The sequence below is a fragment of the Hetaerina americana genome, unplaced genomic scaffold (assembly GCF_022747635.1).
Source record: "Hetaerina americana unplaced genomic scaffold, ioHetAmer1.1.p SCAF_2, whole genome shotgun sequence".
Classification (NCBI taxonomy): Eukaryota; Metazoa; Arthropoda; class Insecta; order Odonata; family Calopterygidae; genus Hetaerina; species Hetaerina americana.
In genome coordinates this window covers 21,531,386-21,556,923 of record NW_027286763.1, presented here as the reverse complement: position 1 = coordinate 21,556,923, position 25,538 = coordinate 21,531,386, and the positions used below count along the sequence as shown (strand labels likewise).

The following is a 25,538-nucleotide window of genomic DNA, read 5'->3' as shown; positions in this document are numbered from 1 at the left end:
TAGTACCAAGCACGAGAGGCAACCAGCGCCTTCCATAGCAAGGAGAAACAAGAGAGAATGAGAAGGGGAGGTGGAAGGGGAAGGGGGGTTGAGTAAGACGGGAGAGGGACGAGTGCCCTTCAGGCAAAGGAGGGGTCGGGAAGAGGGGTGAAAGTGGAAGGGAGATCGGTTGCCGGAGGGAGGGGGGCAGAGCGGGTAGTTAGGGAGCTGATGGATTTTTTCGGCATGGGGCAGAGCGCACTGAACAAGAGCTGTTGAAGCGTGCCGAGGTGCGGCCCACGCACGACCAACTGGCCGGACTCCTCAGCTACAAGAGCGCACTGACCGACAAGAAGTGCTAAAACAATATCGCTGCTACCAAAAGTTTTACTTGCCAAGACAAGCGTGGAATCTGGAGTATTCTGAACCATCTAGATCGAATTCAGATACCACATCTCTCAGGAAAACAAAAGCGAAGAGTACAGATTCACTTTTAATCCGAGTAAGAAGTGATTCGATGACACTTTTCTATTGAGACATTGAACAGTACGCGAACGTATTAATATCTTCATTACGAACAAAATTTTATTATTATTTCCGATGATTTCATAATTTTCAACTCACTTAAGTTTCTTGAAAATGATACACGTAAAATTAAAACGTGTTCGCAACATTAAAAACATTAAAAAATGGAACACTAGAGGTGTTTTTTATTTATTCCCACTAGCTTTAAAACATCAAATATTGATTCAATACACCTTTTCTGAAATGTCCTTTTACGAGATACCCGTACTGTCTATCAAGATGCTGTCTGTATTAACCTGTATTAGTGCCTGCCGGTATTAACCACCACCACAGTTATCAACCCGAAGACGGTTTGGTAGCGATGATAGAGTTCACCTAGTACTAAGCCCGACGGCGTATGAAATTCACACATCAGGGTAGGGGGGACCAGGTCATTTCCCTATACCGGTTATGGTTTCCCTGGAAGATCTTGTACCCGAAAAATCACACAGCTTGGGTGAACCTGATGGTGCCCAGAGACCATTGCCCTGGAATCGAACCTGTGCTCTTCGGTCAGTAGTTCAATGCTCTATCGACTGGGATATCACGTCCCCTGTCCTGCTTTAACATTTTTATTCTCTTTGTGCTTAATTAAGGGGAATTCGTCCCTAATAAATCATAAACATCTCCTAAAATTATTCTACTGAATCAGGCTAACAGATATCTAACAGTCATCGCAGTTTTTGGAAAAATCCAACCTCAGGATTGAAATATATCTGAAGAAAAATTAAAAATCAAATATTCAAATGTCTTTGTAAGTTATCATCAATGAACCACATCATTCGAAATAATGCCACTCTCCGAATGAGTTCAGCCACCATGGGCTATTAATTCCAAAACTAGAGCTGAAAATCGCTGCTCGACTCTTTTGGGAAATCTGAAAGAGAGGGACGGATCCGAATCAAGCAAGCCAACCCTGCAACTTGCAGCAAATTCTATTTCCGGCCACGGAACATTTTCCACCGGATGTGCGTTCGGAAATGGCTTTCTTCAACCTCTTACTTAGTCTGTACTGACTGTAGGTGGCCGGTATTGTTACCGAACGCAATAGCACGGTAATAGCCATGAAAGAAATACAGGGAAAGCCATCGACGCCAAGGGTAGTCGAAAGGAGGAAACGGAGAATGCTATGAAGAGACAGCCGCTAAGGTTCAGGATGGCGATAGGGAGTAAAAAGAACTACCCCAATGGGTTGTAAAACCCAGGATTGAAGCGGAGTGATGGGACGGCTGAAAGTGCTCCCCCCTGCCGCATTGGGCTGGGCAATCTCCTTTCCCGCTGGGATTGTTCATGACCCACCCGCTCTTCCCCGAATGAGTCCCATTGCTTGTTACTTCCTGTGGTTTCTTTCTTCTGCACCACCGTCCGCACACAGAACAACTCTCAAACACCATGACTGCCATTTACTGGAAGGCATTGCAAGAAGCATTTGCGATAACAGGCAGCATTATACAAATTTTACCACTTGCATTTAACACAATCTCAAAGTGAATGACAAATTCCTGATCAAGCCTACTTTTTTATAATATTATATTGAACCCATGAATTACAAAAACAATATTTACAACAAATCGTTTACATATTATTCGAATACGTGATTTCCTCGCGCCATGCTGCTGATTGGACTCCGTGGCATCGACCAAGCGACCACTACGAAGTAAAAAAATGTTTTAGCAGGAAAACATTTGAAACTGGTTTGTTATCGGTTTCCCTCTATCGCTCAGTACTGTAATCTCATCGGAGGAAAGTGGAGGGAAAAAGGTAAAGACCATTAAGACATAAATATCATGTAAAACAAGCATTAAATTTACCTAGAGTTGATGAGCAAATACACAGTGATCAACCCTGAGGTTGCTTCATTACTATAATTTAAGTGAAATCGGAAAAAAGCCACCAGTACCGGGTGTAAGAAGTTTCTGTAAGTACGAACCATAATGAAAACTCTAAATTTTTAGTTTTACATATCTGTTAAAGCTACATTTTACTACAGAAAATGTGCTTTCAGGGTCATATGCCACAGCCAAGTACATCTGGATATACCAGAATTTTTTTATTTATTAACAGTGACACCAATGGTGATTACGAACACCCAAGTGGTGTTCTTTGGTCCAAGAGGAAAACCCACCCAGGCGGGAATCGAACCCTCTTGGATCTTTCAACGCGACACTTCGATTGGCAGATATAATGCCGCAATGGAGGCAGGAAAAAAAGATGCATCGGCCGGGAATCGAACCCGGGCCGCCCGCGTGGCAGGCGAGCATTCTACCACTGAACCACCGATGCTCGCCTCCTCCATTTTAACATATTACACTTATCTTCATTTTATATGTATACACTAACTTTTTTCCAAGTTAAAAGATTCTTTGGGAGCCAACTTTCCACAACATTAAGTACAACAATATGTTCGCTCAATTTTAAAACATAACTTTTTCACTCTGACGAGTCATACCAACTGGATGGTCTTCCCTGGATTTTATATCGAGGGTAACATAGAGAAAGATGAAACCTCCTGCTTTAGATGTACTAACTGTATAATAAATGATCATTTTAGCGGTAAACGAGCATAAATGTGACTATCGGGGAAGAGCTGAAGACGAAAATGTTTACCAACCCCCGTTGTTAGCATCACAGCCTTTCGTCTTGAAAACAGAAAGAGCCTCTAAGGTTTCCGTGCCATACATAATAGTGGTCTTGGCGTCGGTTCCAGGGTGTCCCTTTGCACCCAATGGGCTGGTAAATGCGCGTACGGGACATTCCCCGTCCCAGGGAGTTCCAGGGTGAAGACCCTTACGACAACGATGTCGCCTATCAGCAATTGGGTTATTAGGACAATGATAACTCTAACCTTATTCTTAGCTCCTTCAGACTATCAAATGGTAGGTTGAGACTCTTAGATTTCAGAGAGAATCGGGAGTCTCTATGCCACCACCGCAAGAGTCAACCTTCACGGTTAGCAGTGATAGATGGTCGCGAGGCTTCGCCTAGAGCTACTTTGTGGTGTGAAATTCTGACATTCGGGGAAAGGGACGAAGGAAAGGGGAGTTCAGCTTCTCTCTCTATGCCACCGTTTCCCAGAAATGCCGGAATCGAATAAAATCAAACCGCTGGAACAGAAGCACGACACGCCCAAGCGCACCACTCGTGTTTGAGTCCGAAAACACACCCATATGTGAACAAGCCGCTGGCCTCGTAAATTGCCGCCGAGATGATTTTTTCCTCCTGAAAACCGACGGAGTTTTAGTGGCCTGCAAGGCGCTCGGTGCATCTCGCTGGAATGGCCTTGCCACCCTCTTTAGTTGGCAGTTCATCGTCGACACTCTTGCTAATATTCAACGCATACATCGATACATTTTAGGTAATTTACATGTAAGGCTCTATTATGAATACTTGGGGAGCTTTCAGTTACGACAACTGGGAGAAATGTTCCCTGCAAATCTTTGAAACACAGGCTTACTAGAATCAAAATGTACCACAGCGTTTCAATACGTACAAATGGGTTACACAACCTTACGAATGACATCCATGCACTAACATTTCAAAATATTACCGGGCAATATTCGTTCATGGGAAAAACTTTGCAATGTGATACGAAATGATGGGTAAATATTCGGCATCCAGGCACGAAAGGGTTTCAATTGGTGTTATCTCTGCAGCACTCGCCAATTATTAAATTCCCAAATTATTAAAGTAATTTTCATAAATGTAAGGCTGTCATGACTTAATACAAGTAATTTGAAACGCTCAAGATAAATAATTGGCTTCAATTATACTGTTTCCAAGTTTCTAATTTTCAGCTAACGGTCTAAAATACGATGTTCATTTTTCCATACTCTCAAGGATTAAGAGAAAGTGAATTGCGCAGGAGGTTCAGATATGATGAAAAGGACGAGATGAAGCCATGGAATGATCCGAGACAATGGCCTGTTAAGGCTCAATTAACAGTACTTCTGGTGAATTGGGAATCGCATTCACACCACAGTAATCCCTTATAAAGTATGCCGGAACAAGCCCGCTGGTCATTACAATCGAGGTGGCTTGGGGCCGCAAAAACTTGTGCGGTCGCGGATACACGGGATGACACGGCAACTAACGCACACAAGAGTGTTCCCCGCATCCATCAAGGACTGAAGGGCGTCCGTCCTCCGCATTCGAGAATTTGCAGCTCTCAATTACGGGAATCGCTTTTGCTTCGATTGTGTTTCAAGAGTTCACGGATTTAAGTCGCCATTGCCCAGAATTGAAGGCGACAGTAACACCTGGCAAATTACTGCATATAATTCAAAATTACGGGTCTTATGCATTATTTTTAATCATTTAGCCTCGATAAAAATAAGCCCGCGGAACAACACAGGGCTCAGTTAAAATAATTAGGACCACGATTCCCCTTTGGCGGTTGAACAAAAAGGCACCTTCAATGTCTCAATTCGAATCCGCAGTCATCAAATTCACGCGATATCCTCGGGAGGAGGAGCAATTCTATCTTCTTTCGCCTCATCGAGAAGCAAGCTGCACCTTTTCACCACAAATAATTAATAGGACGGCTAGGCGGATGACAAAATCCCAAAGGCTTAGATAAATTGTGCTAATATAAGATTTTGAGGCAGGTCTTAACGTATGTATTTCATAAAAAAATAGAGTATGAAAAAAGTCAATTTTATCAAGCATATTGTGTGGATTTACATATTAACAAGCTTAATACGTAAATAGATAAAATAAGAGGATACCTTTTTATATCGAAAAATTCACGAACACAATAAATATATCACCATAAAGAAATGTTGTAATAATAAAGAAATCTTGTAATAATAAAGTAACAAGGCCATCATATAACGAAATTGTTGCTGGATACTCAAAAATCAACTTACTCACTCAAAATTCATTTCTCGAGAGCACCAATTGCCAACCCAGTCAATCGATTGAAACGCATTAGACCCAACCGAAATTTGTAAAATAAAATAGTGAAACTAGAGTTTCATATGTCAAGGCACATTGGCAGTCACCATCATCACTTCAACCACGTCACCCTCTTTCCTCACTCCCCATCATGAGATATCATAACGTGATTATCTACAACACGTGCTTTTGGTGCCTGATATTTTGATTTTGATATTTTATTACCCTGCAAGCTACCGCTATGGTGTGTGGCAGGGAGTGAATACACACCGGACTAATTTATTCAGATGAACCCTGAAATGATGCTCAGACGACAAGCGTCGAAACTCACAGCTCACAACTGCGAGGCTCCGGAATAAGAACGTCCAGCCATTTTCAAAGGACCGTCATTTTTTTGGGGTTCATGGTTCTGTTAAGTTTTTGATTTGTGTTCACGAAACGACTGTTCACCTAACGCTGAGCAGTCACCGGGGCACGCAAAAAACTTTCGATGGTTCAAACGGACGAGGGAGTGGGCATCGAAGAGAGAGAGTATGGTTGGAGAAGCGAGTTGCTTCAGGAAGGGCAGCCACGAGGGGTTTCTCGCCTACAAGAAAGGCACAACAAAGCAAGAGGAGGAAAAGGGCAGTGGGACGCAAGGCACACCGCGCAAAAACCCACGGAGGAGGAAACTCTCATACGAGCACAAACCCTTCAGGTTTTTTCACACCGCAGTCGCCCCTCGTCGTGGCCAAAGAAGGCCGCCTCCCCCCCTCCAAAACAACGGCGCGACAATGCTCCTCCCTTCCCCGTCACGAAGTTACACCGTTCAACCCCTTGCCGTAAAAAAAATCTCCCCCTTCCATCCCCAAAAGGGAATCGCTGCACCTAGCCTCCAATTCTCGGCCGCTCGCCCGTTTCGAATCGAGACCTCGAACGACGTGGACGGCAAGAAGGAAAGCGATAACATTTGCTCGGATATCAACATTAGAAAGAGAGAAATCCGCTAATTGCATTCTCAGGCCCTTGAAGACTTAAAAGAGGGATCTCTGCCACCGAGGGGCTTTTACTTAAAGGTACCATAAACCAGTTATTTCCTGGTAGAGTGTCACAAAAAATAAAAACGAATAGTAAGTTAACTCCATATCAAACGTTTAGAAAATGAGAATCGGTTTCTTCCGTTAAGGGATTAAGAACGTTCCGCATTCCGTTTAGCATATTTGCACCTGACGTAGAAAATTATGCTCGTAAAAAGTATTAATGTTCAACATTTTTCAGTTTGTTAATTATTAAGTCTCATCATACCCAAGCTTGGATAAAACACGACTTACAAGATCATAGCGGATGAAAAATATTGAATTCGGAATCTACGGGTCTGGTCCTACGTGGCCATTAGTTAAACGTATTTATTTATTTATTCTTAGTCCGAAAACAGCACTTTTTGGGCATTTACATGGGATTATTAATAGTGACAACAATGGACACGATTACGAACACCCAAAGTCCTAGGTGGAGGAAAACCCTCCCGAGCGGGAATCGAATCCGCGACCCTTGAGTTGGCAGATGAGGACGTTACCCCGCCATCACACGGGCCGACGGGGATGTATACAAGTACTTGTACTTCAGTTTAGGGCAACGACTTCAATTTCGAGACGCGCGCCACTCCCCACATCACAATGTAACGCCCAACTCGCTCAGCCAATCTTGCGCATACTCCCCAGGGAACTACGGAGGGGGTTACCGGGAGACTTCCGGGAAGGAACAGCGGGAGGAAGGGAGGGCGTGCGGGAGGTAGAGGAGGCGGAGGAGGGCGCGGGAGGAGGGATGGTCGGCCAGACGCGACCACAACAGCGACCGGGGAGAGACCGTTTCGAGGGAGGAGCGCACACAAAAATATTCCAATGGTCTGTCGGTGGCATTTAAAACAAGATCGCCGGAAGAGAGAAAATGCTCCCTCCTTGAGGTGTCATTGATGCCAAATACGCAGACCCAAGTTCGCGGCCGTCCGCGGCCTGTCTCCGCCCCCTCACCCCCCCCCTTCATTCCCAGGGGAAGAACAACACCCCGCGGTAGCATTTAAGCGTTCGAATGCCGATCGAATACGGGGGCCCACTTGCGAAGTGCGAAACTTACCGGGTGGCGGATTCTAATCCTACTTCTGCATTCCACTAAGAAACTATGTGACACACTGGTTTGGTGCTGAACGCCCTCGAGAAATTTGGGACATCACTTACTATTCAGGCAACACACCCCTCCGAGGTCGGTAGGGTACATCTTTAAAAGATAGGTACACATTTAGTAGTTTAAAAAGCTTTCAGTCATCAACCTGACCGTTTGATCGGAAGTTAATTCCGATTCAGTATACGTAAAGACTCGGCTATACATTCTCTCTAAGAATTCTGGAATTTAACTGTTTATCCGGAATTCGTGGCACATCACTATTTCACCAAAAAATATTCCATAATTGACCAAGAAAATCCATCCATAGACACATCGGCCCATTGCGCCAAACACCTTCGAGGGTTCACCCACGGAGTTCTAAGGTCTTACTTGACTAAGGCCAGTGTGTCCCTTAGGTGTAAGTCCCTAAAATCCCTAGGTTTTAAAATTGGTGACCCTAGATAGCGACTCCATATATATCTTGCCCTCGGTATATATGAGCTGTGGTTTCGATCCCTACATCTCGGACAGTCTAAGAGCCCCAGATCCTGCAGGCAACGCTTCACTCGATAGTGGCCGATTAGCATTCACACCATCCTTCTTGGTGGACTTCTTTCAAGGGATGTAAGTTTCTTGGTAGAGCTCGTCCTAGGCCCAGGAATGTGGGATTTAGCTTGCCTCAAGCCTCGCGTGCTGTGACAAATCCCCGAGTCCTGAGCTGTGTTTTAAGAGTTATTCAATGAATTGTAATTATTATGTCTATAATAACCATATTTCTAATGTTGTCTCCCGAAATGACTTACAGACATTGGGATAAGTCGCATCCGGATTGTGATCATCCTTCCCAAGGGAGTCACACAACAAATATGCCGGGACAAGTTTGGGTGCCGTCGTCCGGTATACTAACTCATCCGGTTTACTAGACGAAATATTATTGAGGCAAAGTAAAGTCATGCTTGCACAACTAGCAAATGTACATGCATACCTTTCACGATAAACGATTCGTCGGAGAAACAGTCCTCTTCACTTATCAGAACACACTTGAGTCTCGGTTAAGGTACATGTATACTCGGAGATCAACCTTTAAAATGAAAAAAAGTTTTTTTGGAAATCACTTCCAGGATATCGCAGAATAACCATTCCGATTAGATTAAAAAAACGTTTTATGAGCATTCTAGCGTATGATAGATCATTATCTTACAGTGCAGGAAAAAAATTACAACTTAAGTCTAGAGAATGACAAGGAGATGTTTTTTTCTCAGGACGACATTGAAAAACACATACGTTAATGAACCATCGCATGTTTGCGCGTCTCAACAATAAGCAACACTAAGCATAATGTAATACCTACCTGTACGCACAAAATAATAAAGACCGTTCATTTAATATCCTTCATGACACATCATAATAAATACTCACTTAAAAGAAGGAGCCACTGCAGAATCTAACGACTGCAAAATTATTTCATCCGTACATTTACAGTTTTATCCAACATCTTTCGTAACTTACGATTTTTACCTTTTACCTTCCGAAAATCTATCAACAATCCATCTATTTTAAAATTGCACTCGTTTGTTTAAGTGCGACTTTGGACATGGCTTTTGCACATATTTAATTTCGTCATATTTAAAGCTCCAGACTGGTACAAGAGATTTTCCAGTATTCACGCCTGTGATCTACCTGCAAGAGCATTCCTTCTAGATGTCCGTAACAAGATTGGAACATTTATATTTAAGATGATATTCCAAGTTATTCCAAGATCCGCACGAGGCATTAGATTCCAGACTATTAGAGTTCTTATTGCAGTCTCTTTAAAGTTCAAATGTGTTCCCCTCGATTCGTGTCGGTGTTTCTTTTGGCGGGTTATATCAAATAATTTGAAAATTTACTTAAAAGCAATATTCAGTGTTAACGTATTTTGGGTAATGAGACAGATGACTGAGTGGAGTTCACCAAGATCTCCAAACTTATTCCTCCTTCAGTTCGCGTAATTCGTTCCAGGAATTTTAAATATTTAGATAATAAAAAACTGAAATAATTTCACCAATTATTTCTATAGGTAATCTACCGGTTAATGACAGTTTTAGAAGCACAGAAGCTACCAAACGGTACAGCGGCTATTCCCTTGTCTATCCTAACGAACACAACCTGACATCCAACACTACAATACGCCCTTCGTCATCTCCGCATACTTCTTCCATCCCTTCATTCCGTCCAACATCCCAATCTTACTCCTGCCCCATCATCGTTCGCCCAACATTCCCCCTTCTATCATGGTCTTCAATATCCACTTGTCAATCAATATGCTTTGCATCCATTTTTTCTGTTTCCTTGGGATCTCTCCCAGTAATCCCCTCGCCTCCCCCACCATACCAAGTACTTCCTCATTTGTTTTCTTCTCTGTCCACTTAACCTTCTCCATCCTTCTCCACACCCACATTTCAAGAGCCTCCAATCTACGTCCATCCTCCTGCTCCAATGACCATGTTTCCGCGTTACACAAAACCACGCTCCATATAAAAGTTTTGACGAGCCTTTTCTTAACACCCTTACTCTACGTCCCTGTCCAAAATTAAATCCCTCCCCCTTAAGAAAGCTTCTTTGCCTAACGCAATTATTGTCAATGGAAATTTCGTATGTCACCAAAATAAAGCGAATTTCAATTGATTATTGTCGAAATCGAAGGCGAACAGACACAAACCATTGCACGATCAGCCAAATCGCAGGTATTTAGCCTCGATGGACTCGCGGATACTGCATTAATGCACTGCACTCATTTCGCAAAAAAAATTCTCCTCCAGCCCGAGTGAGCCAACGGCACATCTCTCTTCAATTCTCCCTATTCCGTCCGAGGTGAGCTGTTTTCCTTTCTCCCGTCTCGGCGTTGTTTACTTTCGCCTCCCACACTGCTGGTTCGTTACTGCTGCCCGGATTTCGGGCGTCACTTGTTATTCCTCCGATTACAAATTCACATGCCTCACAGCAAAATCGGCGAGGTTTGGAATAGCCATGACGGCGGATTTCGGAAGGAACTATCGCGTAAACATCAATTACGGCAATGCTCCGATCATTACATTGTAGCAGTGGCAATCAAGTGTTTTTAAGACCCTCAGACAGCAAAATTCGGTCTGAATCTTCTCGGAGAGAAAAAACAAGGTGCCGTAGTTTCAAACAACGAGAGATGCAATGGTTGCACGTTGATGGCACAATTTCGCACCGCTCATTTTTATTAATTAAAATATTTAACATCTCCTCATTGCTACAAATTTACAAATCCCGTAATTGTAGCATTATAAACCATGAAGCTACTCAGCCGAAAGATAAAAATTACTAATGGAATTTGTTTAATTTAAAAATAATGTATATTTCCCGGATGAATTTTGCACGTTCCTTTAGTTGCGTGTAGAATGTTGGACAACCTTCGGCCCCAGTTTCACTGATTTTAATTTTTGATTAATAAGACGGAGGTAAAGACACAGTCATGAGGCGGATACTAAATTTGGGAGTGAGTCGAGATTTCATTCGCTGTAGATTTTCCTTTGAAATTCTTTCTTAACCCTCATCTCACCAAACCCCCTGTGACAATATACGGTAGATCTAAGCATAACACTCCGCTTAAAAGACGGCGACTGGCACGATGAATATTTCCGATATGAATTTATCTTCGATACTGGTCGGTATACAAGATGCCCCAACACTTGATTCATCGTCATTACCGGTATTTTTATTCTGAAGGTCATGCGATCGGATTGGTGCGGAGGCTAGCGTACTGGCTTCCCACCCAGAGGCCCCAGGCTCGAATCCTGGAGGCGACATATTTATCAGTGGTATCCCGATCCCTACTTGAGGTGGTTTGTGGAGAGCACTTTGAGTGAGTGCACCGTCCGTCGGATGGGACGTTAAACTGCGGATCCCTGGGCGCCTTTCGTTAAAAGTAAGCTAATGCCGACGTCGGGTTTCTCTCCACCCTTCTTCCTTCCCAATTCATCCCTAAAAGCCCAAATGGCCTCAGCTGTCGGTCGCCTCCCCTAAATACTACCACTACTACTGCCGCAATTGGAAATGGATAAAGGTGCGGGCATACGCCCAGGAGGTGGATAACGTTCCTGTTGGGATAATCATCACATAACATACGAGATGTGTTCAAAAAGTAAGGTGATTTTTCAAATTTCACGGGCAACATACATTCGATTTGTTTGTTTTGTTGCGTTGGTACACCTGTCCCAAACATTTGTTACAGTTTCAACAATATAGCATATTTAGCTTGTTACTGACAGATAAAAATGTTAGACGGTTTTGGCGTGCTCGACGATTTTCTGCTACTAAAAAAATGGATCAAAGAATTTGCATCAAATTTTGTGTAAAAAATAGAATAACAAGGAGTATAACCTTGAAGTGCTCCAAAACACTTTAAACGTTGACAGTGGCATACGGTGAGTCTGTTCTGAGCGAAAAAATGTTTATAAGATGCACAAACTCTTCCAAGATGGCCGAGGAGATGACCAATGGCGAACCTCGTTGCGGAAGCCCCAGCACGCCAACAACAATGATAATGTTGAAGCAGTGAAGAACACCATTTTGAAAAATCGTCAAATCGCTATAAGAGAAGTTGCTGAGGATATTGGCATATCGGTTGGTTCATGCCAAGCAATTTTTTTCCGATGTTTTGGGCATGAGAGGTGTGTCAGCGAAGTTCGTTCCGAAATGAGCATCGCTCAGGAGCTGTTGAATGTCGTAAATGATTATCCTGATTAGCTTAAAAGGATATCATAACTGGTGACGAATCATGGGTACATCGTCATGACGTCGAAACCAAAGCTCAATCGTCCCAATGAAAGAACCCAAGAGAACCAAGACCGAAAAAATCACGCCAAGTTCGATCAAATGTCAAGGTTTTGCTCATCGTTTTCTTTGATAACCGTGGCGTAGTGCATAACGAGTTCTTACCACAAGGTCGTAAGGTCAATAAGGAGTATAACCTTGAAGTTATGCGCCGTTTGCGAGAAGCATTACGAAAAGAACGTCCGGAATTGTGGAAAAACAATTCATGGCTTTTGCATCACGAAAATGCACCTGCTCAGTCATCGTTGCTTGCGAGTGATTTTTTGGCGAAAAAAAACACCACAATCATGCCTCAGACCATATTCACCGGATTTGGCGACTTTTTCTTATTCAGAAAACTGAAGAGACCTATGAAAGGTCGGAGATTTGCAACGATTTAAGAGATAAAGACTGCATCGCTGGAAGAGCTCAAGGCTATACCAAAAAGTGATTATCAGAATTGCTTCGAGGATTGGAAAAAGCATTGGCACAAGTGTATTACAGGTATATTTGGGGGGGGGGGGATCATTTTGAAGGTGACGACTTGAATATTGAAGAATAAATAAATATTTTTTCATAAAAATATAAAGTTACCTTACTTTTTGAACACACCTCGTGTATCGAGGAAAGTGACAACCTATAAAATCAATTTAAACAAAATGTGAGCGCACACGGAACTCGTTTGGAGCAGTCCTCCGCGAAATCACAGATCTGGGATGGCCGCGGGTCATTTATATTGTAGGTAGATACCGTTAACCTACACGTTTTCTCTTCGAGTGACCTCTGACGCTCTTCATGGGGTGAGTTCCTTATGGCACAGTTTGGTTCGGGGAGGTTTGATTCTCTCAACACCATCCGCTGACCTGAGAACCCAAACCATGAAATTCGAGAGCCCGGAACGCAGAGGAATCAATATATACAGTCCCAACTTACACGTGGAGTTGTAATTACAACTGTTCACTTCACCAAAGGATATTTCATTATTCAAGATAGAATCATTATTAACCCGTTAAAGTTGGGCACTACCAAATGCTATTGAATAAAGGAGCAATTACCGAGAGAGAGAGACTCGACGGATGGCATTGATTCAGAATTTGTGGGTAATTATGGCCAGGCGAAATTAAGGTGTTGGTAATAGAGAGAGACATTCAAACAGGGGAAGAACGGAAAAATGCCCTAATTCGAGTACAAATGGTGATAGGTTATAGTATTTTATGTTTTAAGAAAAAAACGTAGATATCATAAAACTCTGAACATATTCGAAAATTTTCAATTATATGGACCGCTTTTCCCAGTTATCAAACCAAACTTTTGTTGTGCAGTTCATGGTTTCAAAGCTGCACAGTGACCGAAAACGTAAATTTATTCACTTCAAGTAGTAGTTTTTAGGGGAGGCGACCGACAGCTAAGGTCATTTGCGCCATAGGGGATGGACAGGAAAGGATGAAGGGTGGAGAGAAACCCGGCGTCGGCATTAGCCTACTCATTACGAAAGGCGCCAAGGGGTCCGCAGCTTAACGTCCCATCCGACGGACGGCGTACTCACTCAAGTGCCCTCCACAAAGCACCTCAAGTAGGGATCGAGATACCACTGAAAAATATTCAACACCGCCGGGATTTGAACCCGCGCCCTCAGGGTGGGAAGCCAGTACGTTAGCCCCCGCACCATCTCGATCCCCCTTATTCACTTCAACTAATGCGGATAAGACGTTCGGCAAAGGCAAAATTATCCACGAACGGATTGATTCGCTGCGCCGAAACGGAGAGAACAGCATCGAATTTTCAAAGCGACGGCTTAAATTCTTCCCGGCGACCTAGAATTGCAGAGTGACCAGGCTACCTCGCAAAAAAAAGAGGCGCGGGATTGGAGAAAACGGAAGATTGGCCGTCCCTGCCACCCCCGTGCGGGCACGTGTCGCACTGCAGATGTCGAACGCGCGCCTCCGAAGCAAAAAGGGGAATCTATTTGATCAGAGAGCAAGCCTCGAAGCAGAGAGATAGAGGAATCTTCGTGCACGCCGGGAGGTGCAAGCATTTATAAGGTTTGCGCATCTCCAGCTCAGCCGTCCAGGGCAGTCGCATCTGGCACACTTTTCTTTTTTCGCCCTTAGGGTTTTCCAGTTTAAGGAACGAGGAATAACTTAAGACTACAATTCCAATTCAGACCACGTCGTCAATAATCGAATCCCATGTGATAGCAACCGCATCGGCGCATGCGAGCCAAGCACCCTAATAGAATCACCGTGCCGACACTGTAATACACATACCATTCGGAATAAATCAAAAATGTCTCGGAAAAGTATAAAAATGAATGAGTAACTTTTCAACGGAAGAATTCGGAAAAATCAAGCGCATCCTAAACTTTAAGAGTGACTTAAAAATGGAGACGCAGAAACATTTGAACTCACTCCAAGTTCACTGCTCGCGGCTTTTAGAAACTCACCGAAACTTAAAAGAAACCTACACGAAATATAAACTCATTGATCCCTCACTGCTACGGTGAGCCCTGAAAATTAATATGATAAGAACAGCATCGCCCACGCAGCGTCTGCCCCCCTCGCATCACAATTAAGGAACAATAAATGAACATTTGAAATCTAATTCATAATTTGACACGTAATATAGAGTGGGTGAGTTTCGAAGGAAAATGTGAACTAAAAACGTCGGTGGGGTTGGATCGCAAATTTTTACACGCGATGAGCAGGGTTCGAAATACGGGTGGACAAACTCAGAGAAGCGAACGTTGACTTGTCGACGAATCAACTAAGCCTAACTCATGTAACTAAGACTGACAGATGACGATTCGCGTAGGCAATCAATAGTGATTAATCCGATTAAATAATCATTAGAGCAAAGAATTGCAAAACATTGTATTTTATTTATTTCTTTTAGTACCTGCAAGCCACCGCTAGGGTGTGTGGCATGGGGTGAGCACAAACCAGACTAATTTTTACCCGAACATGACCCTACCGTGGTCGGACAATGTTTTTCTGATCCCTTATCGTTCGTGGAAAAAATGGCATCTTAAATCTACCTCTTCCACACTGATCTCTGTAATTTTATTGACATGATCTCTCTTACCGTAGTACGATGGGTGTAATGATACACTTTAAATGAAAAAGGTAATGAGGAAGCCCAATAAATATTACTCAGAAGTATAACATTCACTCAAAATTTTACTCATTCATTGATGAACCTCAAATGTGGAGTTTTAAAGATACCTTGCCCGAAAGAGGTTAACCCAATAACACTAGCTTCCAGCAATACGCTATGTTATTGATCAGTGATCATTCCGTAGAATCGAATTTTCGGAAAAAAATATCATTTTTTGGACGCAAACGAGTAGAGTAAAACTTCAACCTCACAACACTTCGCAAGCCGCCGCACAGATATTTCTTGCGAGGGATGCGAGGACAACAGCCAATTAAGCATAAATATTCACTTACACATAAATATGAATATATAATTGTGCACATGGACTAACGTACCTTGTAAGACTTGCTAACATGTAAGTCAAAACAAACAATCGGCATCTTGAATATGGAATAAATTTTTTTTTAAATCAAGGCAATTTTTTTGTGGGTCGTATTGCATATGCTTTTCGACCTAATTGCCCATCCGGCAATAACAATTATGGCTGTCAATAACACGTAGACCACCTTTGAAAAATGAGCAGAATGGTAAAATTTTGGGGGAAAGATATGAGAGATGTGGAAAGGCATCCATTAGACTTCCCCTGGCTAACTGCCAAAATTCGTTGTCCACATCCAACCTGTATGGTGTCCAACGAATCTAATTTTTTCAAAGGAAACCTCACTGATAACTTGGAAACCTAAACCTCGATCATGATAGGTACCATTCGATTCAACGATATCGGGTGTGTGGTATGACGCCTCGTCAAATCCTACCGTTGACTCGTTCATGCAAATATATCTTATTACAGGCATTCTAGGTTCTTGCTAGGGTAGGTTTCAGATAGACACACACTATGCAACGGCATAACGATACATTCCCAAACAACTAACAGAGCACAACCTGATTTCCGGCAATAAGAATAGCCCGTTTCCGCATCTTTCCTTCCTACCTTCATTTCGTCCAACTTCCCTATCCCTACTCGCTGTTGGCAGACTTTTCTCGACATCCTAAATCAACGTTCCAGCCATAAATTCCCTCGTACTCGTGAAAGGTTCTTTGACTAATGCAATGATCCTTATGCCCCGACTACTTGGACCATTTTAGTCGATAACACTTTGAAGACAGGTAAACTGTTCCCCCTGCTCTAGCCTATGAACTCCCATTTTAATATTTACATGTATTTAAGCTTTCCTCTCTCGAAAATCTTAGTTTTGTTTAGATGGATTCTCATCCCATACCTATGGAACTGACTTTCCAATGTGCTCAGGTTGCGAACAAGTCTCCTATCACTCCAATCTACACCTATTTTCCGCAATACATTTACTAATTTCACCCAAATTACTCTTTCCAATGCCTTCTCAAAATCTACGAAACAAACAAATACATCCTGATGGTATTTTATGTTCCTTTCCATACGTGACCTCATTACTAATATGGTATCACGCACGACTCTCCCCTTTCTGAACCCAAACTGATCTTCCCCTAAGTAATCATTTTCCCTCATTCACATTCTATTATATTAAATGATCCTAGCGCTCCTTAAGCTGCGTGCGAAATCAAAATTATTGTTCTGTAGCCCTATTTCAAAACTGTAATTTTTTTTAAACTTGCGATTAGCGTATGTTAGTAGCTTCCCTTAAACGTATGCTTCGTACACGCAAGAATAGCGTTTTACCGAAACAACTGAAGAAATTTTAGAAATATTCTGACGATGTGTACTGTCCATCCCATGAATTTTTCGAGACTAGTCACCTCACTGCAATCGAGCTTAGAGTCGAAGAAAATCGTCAAATTTGCGAAACGCTTCCATGAATCAAGATCCGCTAAGTGTCAGGGGTCAGATGGATTCTGACCTAAATAAACGCAAGGACTGCTTAAGGTCTCCGAACAGCGGTCGCATTTGGGATTCCAAGAAAGAGCTGAGGATAACTACAAGTTGAATTTTGAGCCCCGTTGATGCTCCACTAATTGTTGGAAGCTGGCGATTAAGAATAACCCAAATTCAAATTGGATTAGTAAAAACAAACTCACTCCGTTTATCAGGAGATCTTAAGGATAGGGATAAATAAGAAAACGTGAATTATCATTCAAGGACGTACGTACAGGTAAGACAAAGATTTGTGGAATGATCAAAAACGTGGACGTTAGGAAAATCCTACCGAAGAAACCATTCCAAGCGCAATGGAGACGGCTGACGAGCAATCAAGCGGGCGAAAAAGTGAGGAATGTCGACGCAAACAATAGAAGATATCATAATGAACCACCAGGGAAACTAAAAGATAGATTCACAAACTAAAAGGGGTACTGCGCTAAGGAGAATCACAACGGAAAAACGGCATTGACGGAAACAGGGCTGAGAGGGAATTGGCAAAGAGCAGGGAAAAAGGGAATGTAAAAATCTTCTGCGTGAAATATGCCTACTGCGACAAAAGGGTGAGGGAACGTACTCACCTCTGAGTTGCAAGCCCCAGAGGAATGACCTACGAAAGTGGTGACCTCGGTTAGACGTCGCGATGAGTGACGGACCTCAGCCCAGGTATTGTACAGGAAAGCATGTTTTCAAGTTTACATACTATCTTTTAGACAGTGACTTGTCACTATCTTGCAGCGAAGTCTTACATTGAAAAATTAAAATAAAAACTTTATTCATTGAATTCCCGGAAAAATCTAACCTCCCCGAGCAAATTTGTGTAACCTACGATCAGTCCTTAAACCAGAGTACCGCGAATGGCCGTGGGCAAAATTTTTCGACGGGAATTAATTTGCTAAGAGCTTGTACGACATTTTAAATTAAGCATATTCAACGCTCCGACGCCAAAAATGGAACAGCGTGAAATTCGTCGATATTTCATGGACGTTGGGTAAAAAAAATACTCAATATTTTCTTGGTGTGAATTACGAAGAAGCTTTGGGCCGGCCCACAGATGCGTTTGAAATCCCTTTTGGCCCGCAGGACGTAAACATCGCTTGCCCACACTCTGGCACCTTTGCAAACTTCGCGTCTGTCCCCTGTGAGGTTTTTTGTGAGCGCACTGCTATCCGCTGGCCCGATTTCTTTCGTTTCGGTGATAGGCTGAGCGTGTAGCCCGCGTTGACACGGAATGGAACATGATACACGAGATGGGGGCGAGGGGAGAAAGAGGGTGGTGGCATGACTGAGGGGAGCCACGTACATATTTCTAAGAAGATCAAGCATGCTCAGTTTCCACGGCGTCTACAAGAGAATTCCACTGGTATGTTGTAATAGCGTTTTCCAACTGGTAGCACGCGAACCATCAGCAGTGCCTTCAGGCGTCATTTGGTATTACGCACAGAGTGGGTAAAAATGATTTCAAATCATTAATAAAGCATACAAAAATTTACAACTTCAAAAACATTGAATATTTTAAAGGATATACTATGATATAACCAAACATAACCTACTTAAGGATGACTAAACTTTTCACCATAGTTTACTACCTTTGTTTCCACCTCAGGCTCACTCTCGTAACTTTATGTATTGATGGTAAACATTAATCAAAAAGATTGTAGCCGTCTATCGAACTGTAATTGCGTTTGATCAGTGAACCTCAATTGCCGTAAATGAAATAAGGAGTAGACCGAGCCACCTAACACTGAATTTTCCATGAGCTACAAGGCAGAATTGAAGAAAAAACGTAACGCCAAGAGAAAATATTGATGCTTTACCTTGGCATTTGCTGATTCAGCAATCATTTTGCTGCTAGAGTCATAGAAATCGTAAATAAGAGCTTGTGTTTGAAAGTTGAAAACTAATCATATTTTTAAGCATGCCTGGCACCTTTTCAGAACGTGTAAAAATGCAGTGATGCTCCATTCTAGGACCCCGTGCAATTACCAAACCAGATTTCACCGTCATCATTGGTTGGATTTTTAAAAGAAACTAAAAAATTTCACATTTTACCTTCTCGTAAAAATTGTAACTTGCGTGCTTTTCATATCCGCCGCACAGCAACCATGATCGCGAAGAGCAATTCGTGAACCGAAGTCGTGATAAAGATTTTCTCCGGCAGTGCATTCGCGAAAATAACATGGCTGGGTTGTTTACAGCTTAGCAGAAGATAAATATAGAAAAGGATCGACTTTGGCATTCTGCTGAATTAGAAATAAATTACTGTCAATGCCAAATGAAACAAAGTAAAACAACTAAAGTATCAAATAATAAACAATAAAATTTAACGGCCGCGTCTTCTCTTCGGGGAAATGCGGTTAAGTGTATTATAAATAAATAATCCCGAAGACAACATACCACGATTTTTTCACTCAATCCAACTTAGATAAAAATATCCATTGCGGTAAGCACGAAATAATAAATACCCTAAGGTAACTACGTTTTTGAAATCTTAAAGGAACTCGAACTGTGACGAGCAAATACGAGCAAATACTAGCATTAAGCAGCTAGCCCTGGGGGAAGTAGGCGAGGATACGTAAGTTCACATTGCAGCCCGGTATGGAGTCCTCGAATGCTATCGTCGCGGCGCTCTTGAACACCGTCGCTTAGTACTAAATATGTTTCCACACAATATGGGTGTATGCGGCCGAAATGTCTCAGATATGCAGCACAATATCGTCGAACAAGAAGGCAAAGTAATATACAGGTACATGTACATCCCGCTTAGCGTAAACGGACAATTACCATACTAGCGACGTGAATATACCAAACTAAATGTCACTTCAATTAGGCGAGCTGAACAGGATTTATTGGATTGATGCATGGGAAACTGAGAAGCAATGGGAAGCTGAAGGCTGTTGCAGTGAGCAGGATGCGGGAGGTGAAAGCGAGACAGATGAAGGATACGCATTTTGGATGGGACCATGGGAGATTTAGAGAGAGTATTCAGGGCTAAAACAACGACTCTTTTTTAATGGTAATGGGATTTTAAAATATCTTGTCACGTTATTCAGGGCTAAAAAGTACTGAATATAGCACGCCAAGAAAACCTAACAAACACGCTATAACATTCGTCCAACAATTCGTAAAAATAAGCGTGGTATGACATGCATAATATAAGCTATTAAATCAATGGGCATCACACCATTCGTAGTTATAGCAAAATTCCAAAATTGCAACTTGCATTTTTTCCTTGACGCATCACCTTTAGAATACATTTAAATGGCAATTATGGTGCTGGGTTCATGGAGCCGTACGAACTGTCGACATTCTCAGTAGGTTACACTAGCCAAAAGCATTACTTTCAAGCAAATCTGAATTTAAAGTGACAGGAGAATGAAGATCATGTAATAGAGATCAACTAGACATTTCCCAAATTGAAATTGACCGCAGAATTCACAAACTATTCACACGAGAGAATTCGTTTTAACAAAAAATTTGTGGTTTTGAGTCCCACCATGGTAATGGCATTTATTTTGATTCACTAAGCATTGAAATTAAAATGTTTTTGCGACACGAATTGATATCATAACAATTCAATCTTTGCATATCAATTGTGTGAATAATTATATTCACATTCAGAGGAACTATCGCTCTAAGTCTCTTCGGTGCTGTTTAGAAGGCAAGGGAGGAGAGAGTGGTGGCGTTAGAGCCAATAACCTCCACAGCGCTCGTAACGAGGAATATCAATAACACTCCTGAAAATGCCCATCGACGTTACGCATCGTAAATCAGCATGGCCAAACCACACGTCTGGCCACACGTAGAAAACGCCACATTTCACAGATAAACAAATCGGTTACGCCCACACTGCGCATTTAAGGGGAGAGTGAAAATGTGACTTGTCGACTCAGTAATTCCATAGCGACGACGAAAATAAGGGTGCTGAAGAAATAACAAAAACAAATCAATGTAGCGCACCATGGCAACGACTTTAGCTGGAAACACCATACATCTAAAGATTATTGGTACAAGCATGCAAAAGGAGTGAGACAAAAACACAAGCTTCAACGCTTAAAATAACCATAACCAACCACATACGACCTGAAAATATCAACTAAACTTCGAATATGAGGCCTACACCACGTACGCAGTGTTGTCGCAAGTGGCAAGCCAAACTTTCTCTTCGAGAAGCCATCTCTTCCGCGATCGGACTACAATAATCCGTTTGTCATTGCAACAAACACCAACGAGCGTGTGGCCTACTATGAGATTATCTATTCAATGTTCCGAGCAAAGTAACCATTGGCTTTAAAAATCCAAACGCTCACGCACACCCGTAAGGCGTCCTTTCTTTCTAGAGTGAGGACTAAACGTTGCATTTTGCGAATGTCTCCTTAATTTCACAATTAGGATCGGATAATTGTCATTATATCACTCTACCAATGAAAAGTAATCCTCTTGCTCAGGAAGTATTATAGAGTATATATGTGACTGTAGGTTAGGACACAAAGCGGGGGTAAATGATGAAACGGTGTAAGTTCACCACTGTGACACAGGCATAAAATGAAATTCTAAATATTCAAAAGACCATTTTGGATTTCACAAAAGTTTGTGACACCGCTATGGCAACAGGCATTTTAGACAGTTTGTGATAAGGGGGTTGGGACAACGGTAAGCAGGAGCAGACGCCTTCCTTCTCCCGCGCCCTTGACCACGACGCCGACCTTCAAAAAGCGGTTCTAAGAAAAGATTTATAATATTACAACCATTGCCGAGGATCCTCTCGATTTATAAAATACATTATCTTCGTGATAACATCAATGCTCACTCAAAAATAATCAGAATTAATGAGGCCAACCAACATCACAAACCGGCCTCCCCACCATAACACAATAAGAAAATAATAACATTTAAATACATGACAAAGAATGAAACTATAGAAAACAAAAATAATGAAAATTTGGATGCATCTGACAAGAACTGAGAATAAACCAAAACTTCTCTTAGTCTCCGTCTGATCACTATGACATAAAACAATAACATCAACACGCAAGTTGCTGAACTGAACCGGAGTACCGAAGGAACGCAACAAGAAACAGTAGTAAGCGAACAATAAAAATACGATATGTAAATTTGTGACATGTATTAAGCCAGTCACAAAAATTTCAATTCAATTAGCGATAAGGCTTGCGAAGATTACCGAGGAGAAATTTAAAATCGAGAAATGTAGGAATTAAATCATAAGGAGTATTAACTGATCCCAACTATGGAATCTATTTCTGGTAAAAGAGACGGCAGAGTCCATATTTAAGCCATAAAACATGCGAAGTTGATTAATATTTTTACAATTAATTAAAATCTAAGGAGGGAAAAAATAACTTTCACTTACTCTTATGAAGAAGCACGAAAAGATTTTAACCACCGCTGAGGAAAATGAAATCTTCAAAACATGATCGAAGATGCCGTATCGCCTGCACAACCCACAACAACTCCTTAAGCACTCAAAACTTCCAACACGTTAAATAAATCGCCTTCGAGAAGCACACAGCGTGTAACCACACAATCATTTGCCAAAGTAATGCCGTAACTGCACTGACCAGCCACCATCAGAGAGGTAGTTCACGCCTCACAAGCGCTCACGATCCACCTATGACGTCCTTAACATGGCGAGACTCGTCGAAGAGAAACGCCTGCTCCCCATATGATATCACAGCGCTGACGTGACGTTGCGATGAGAGCAAATCAAGTTGGGAGCGCTTAGTATCGGCATCCATTGTTGGCTGCATGACTGTGAATGTAATAATACGGCTTCACGCCAAACTTTATTAAATTATTTAATAAACGGAGAAAATAAATTATAATGCATTATTAAAATCGTTTTAGAAGCATTTCCTCAAGTACATAATAGACCATATCCTCTATAGATGTCAGGCTGGTTTCATCGATTTGTTGTTATTGACATTGATTCTCTGACGCATCAAAATTGAAACCAAAAGGAAGAATATTTTCATTGTAGTGAACTGAGGACGGATTGTAAGTGTGTACTTTGAGTTCATTTAATTAAACTTTTCATGCCAAATTTATGGTCACTGCTCATAGTCTCTGTCAATTCATTCATTGCCATTGATTCTAATTTTTTCAGGTCACAATGGGTCGCATCTTTTTAGACCATATCGGTGGACTCCGGCTATTTTCCTGTGCTTCTTGTGACACATTTTTAACGAATAGAAGTGAGCTGATCAGCACCAGGTTCACTGGAGCAACTGGCAGAGCTTTTTTGTTCAATAAAGTGGTCAATCTTAACTATAGGTATACTATGTATTTTTATCTATTAATAATATAATTTTGATATATGGGTACAAACATAATATAACTATTAAATTATTTTCCAGCGAGGTACAAGACAGAGTAATGTTGACTGGGCGTCATATGGTACGGGATGTTTCTTGTAAGAACTGCGACGCCAAACTTGGTTGGATATACGAGTTTGCCACAGAAGAAAACCAACGATACAAAGAAGGCAGAGTTATACTCGAAAGAGCTCTGGTCACAGAAGGCGATGGTATTGATGAGCACATGGGTGATGATTAACCTAAGAGCCCACCGTAAAACGTAATCAAAACTGTAATAGTTTTGTTATTTGTTTACAGTTATTAATGTTTCTACCGTCCAGGTTATAAATGATATTTTCATGTACTTGTAATGATTTGTTCTTTAAACTGGGTACTTTGCGATCACGTTGGAATGTAATCCCAAATGTTCTTTTTTGTTAGCATTGACTCGGAAATTACATTTACATTGGCGTTACTGGTTATCAAGAGTGCTGTATTTTTTCCTTAGAATAAAGTTCAAGTCTATCCCTTTGGGTAAAGGTTTAAATTTGCCTTGGAATAATCAGTATAATTTTAAGTCTATTGAAGTTTGGCTTCAATTATCTTCCTGAGTGACTGCCGTTTAACTGCCATTTAACTTAAAACGAAGAGACTGTTTTGTTAATTGATTGTAGTAAGTTCTTGCAGAACTCAGTATCTTGATGGTGAGATTTATTGCCAAAGAATAAATACAGGTGTAATCTCATATTGTTTGTATTTATTGATATGTCACCCTTTGCAACTGGATAGTGTTTTTACCATGCTCTGTGAGAACCCTAATTTTTTGACAATGTTATTACTGGTGTTGCTATTTATTAGATATGGTGATAGATTACTTTTCACCACTAACCGGATTAGTGTAATTTAGAATTTAGATAAAATGTATTAATAGGATTATGAATTTCTATTGAAAATCATTTGAGACTGGAGCTCTCCTTGCTCATTTTTAAATGTAATTTTTATGACATGAATAAAAATAAATTTTTACTTTCTGAACTCTTTTTAATCCGTAGTCAAACGAACAATTACTTTGCCGCAAGTAAATTACTTGTTCGTTTTAGGCCATACTTTTGAAGGTAGTAAACTTAACCAGGAAAAAATGTTGAATTAACACAGTCAATGTCTACTGCTATTCAGGTTGAATGCTATCCATTATGTCCCTCAAGAAACCAGTTCAAATTATAAGGACGACTCAGTTCTGCCTCATATACTCTGCAATTATTTGGACGAAAGAGACGGGCAGAAAAAGCATGCAGAGGATCACGACTAGTTGCACCGTGTTTTGAACAAGCTTTTCCCATATTTTCTCAGACAAAACAGTCAGATTAACCTATGAAACTATTAAAAAACTCATTAAACTACCACTGTGGAGGCTTTACTATTACATTAATTTTTAGACTTGCTTGAGAAGCTTAAGAAAATGATAGGAAAAGTTGCAGGCATTTGAAAGAGAACCATTGACTAATAGTGCAGGAGACCAATTCAATAATTATTCCATGACGTCATTGCAATGGGAAAATATTCCAAAATTGCTGCTCTCTCACCTGAATAAGTATTGAACGTATACCAATAATATTTTCAGAGTGGATTTCAACTATGTTTTCATGTTCCTACCTTTCTCAAAGAATACACTTGGGTAAGTAATCAAGGAATGCAGTGACTCTCACTCCAGGAACATGATTATGTTAGTGTGCTGAAATCACAGCTAATGGAGAGTATATCAGAATGTATGGAAGTCCATAAAAATCAAATTATCACTGCCAAACTGTGATGCTAATGTAGTA

General features: G+C 41.4%; 2 protein-coding genes and 1 non-coding gene across 3 annotated transcripts in view; 1 reads left to right on the top strand and 2 right to left on the bottom strand.

The window, feature by feature from the left end:
- Positions 1 to 23,129, bottom strand: part of smg (sterile alpha motif domain containing protein 4 smaug) — a 184,706-nt gene extending 161,577 nt beyond the window's left edge. The window contains exon 1 of the mRNA XM_071584817.1: positions 22,773 to 23,129. The gene's annotated coding sequence lies outside the window, so the exon portion shown is untranslated. The remainder of the gene's footprint in view (positions 1 to 22,772) is intronic.
- On the bottom strand, positions 2,756 to 2,826 carry TRNAG-GCC (transfer RNA glycine (anticodon GCC)). The gene has a single exon. It is a non-coding gene; the product is annotated as a tRNA-Gly (tRNA).
- Positions 23,130 to 23,256: 127 nt separating the features above from the next.
- On the top strand, positions 23,257 to 24,460 carry Ype (yippee zinc finger protein). Its single transcript, XM_071585987.1, has 3 exons — positions 23,257 to 23,416; positions 23,526 to 23,692; positions 23,776 to 24,460. Exons 2-3 carry the CDS (start codon positions 23,532 to 23,534, stop codon positions 23,972 to 23,974), a joined length of 360 nt encoding a protein of 119 aa, XP_071442088.1. The 5' UTR covers positions 23,257 to 23,416; positions 23,526 to 23,531; the 3' UTR covers positions 23,975 to 24,460.
- Positions 24,461 to 25,538: the final 1,078 nt, after the last annotated feature.

Coding starts and splice junctions, on each gene's coding strand:
- Ype (XM_071585987.1), top strand. CDS start 23,532: ATGGGTCGCATCTTTTTAGACCATATCGGTGGACTCCGGCTATTTTCC. Junction 23,693..23,775: donor GTGGTCAATCTTAACTATAG/GTATACTATGTA, acceptor ATTATTTTCCAG/CGAGGTACAAGACAGAGTAA.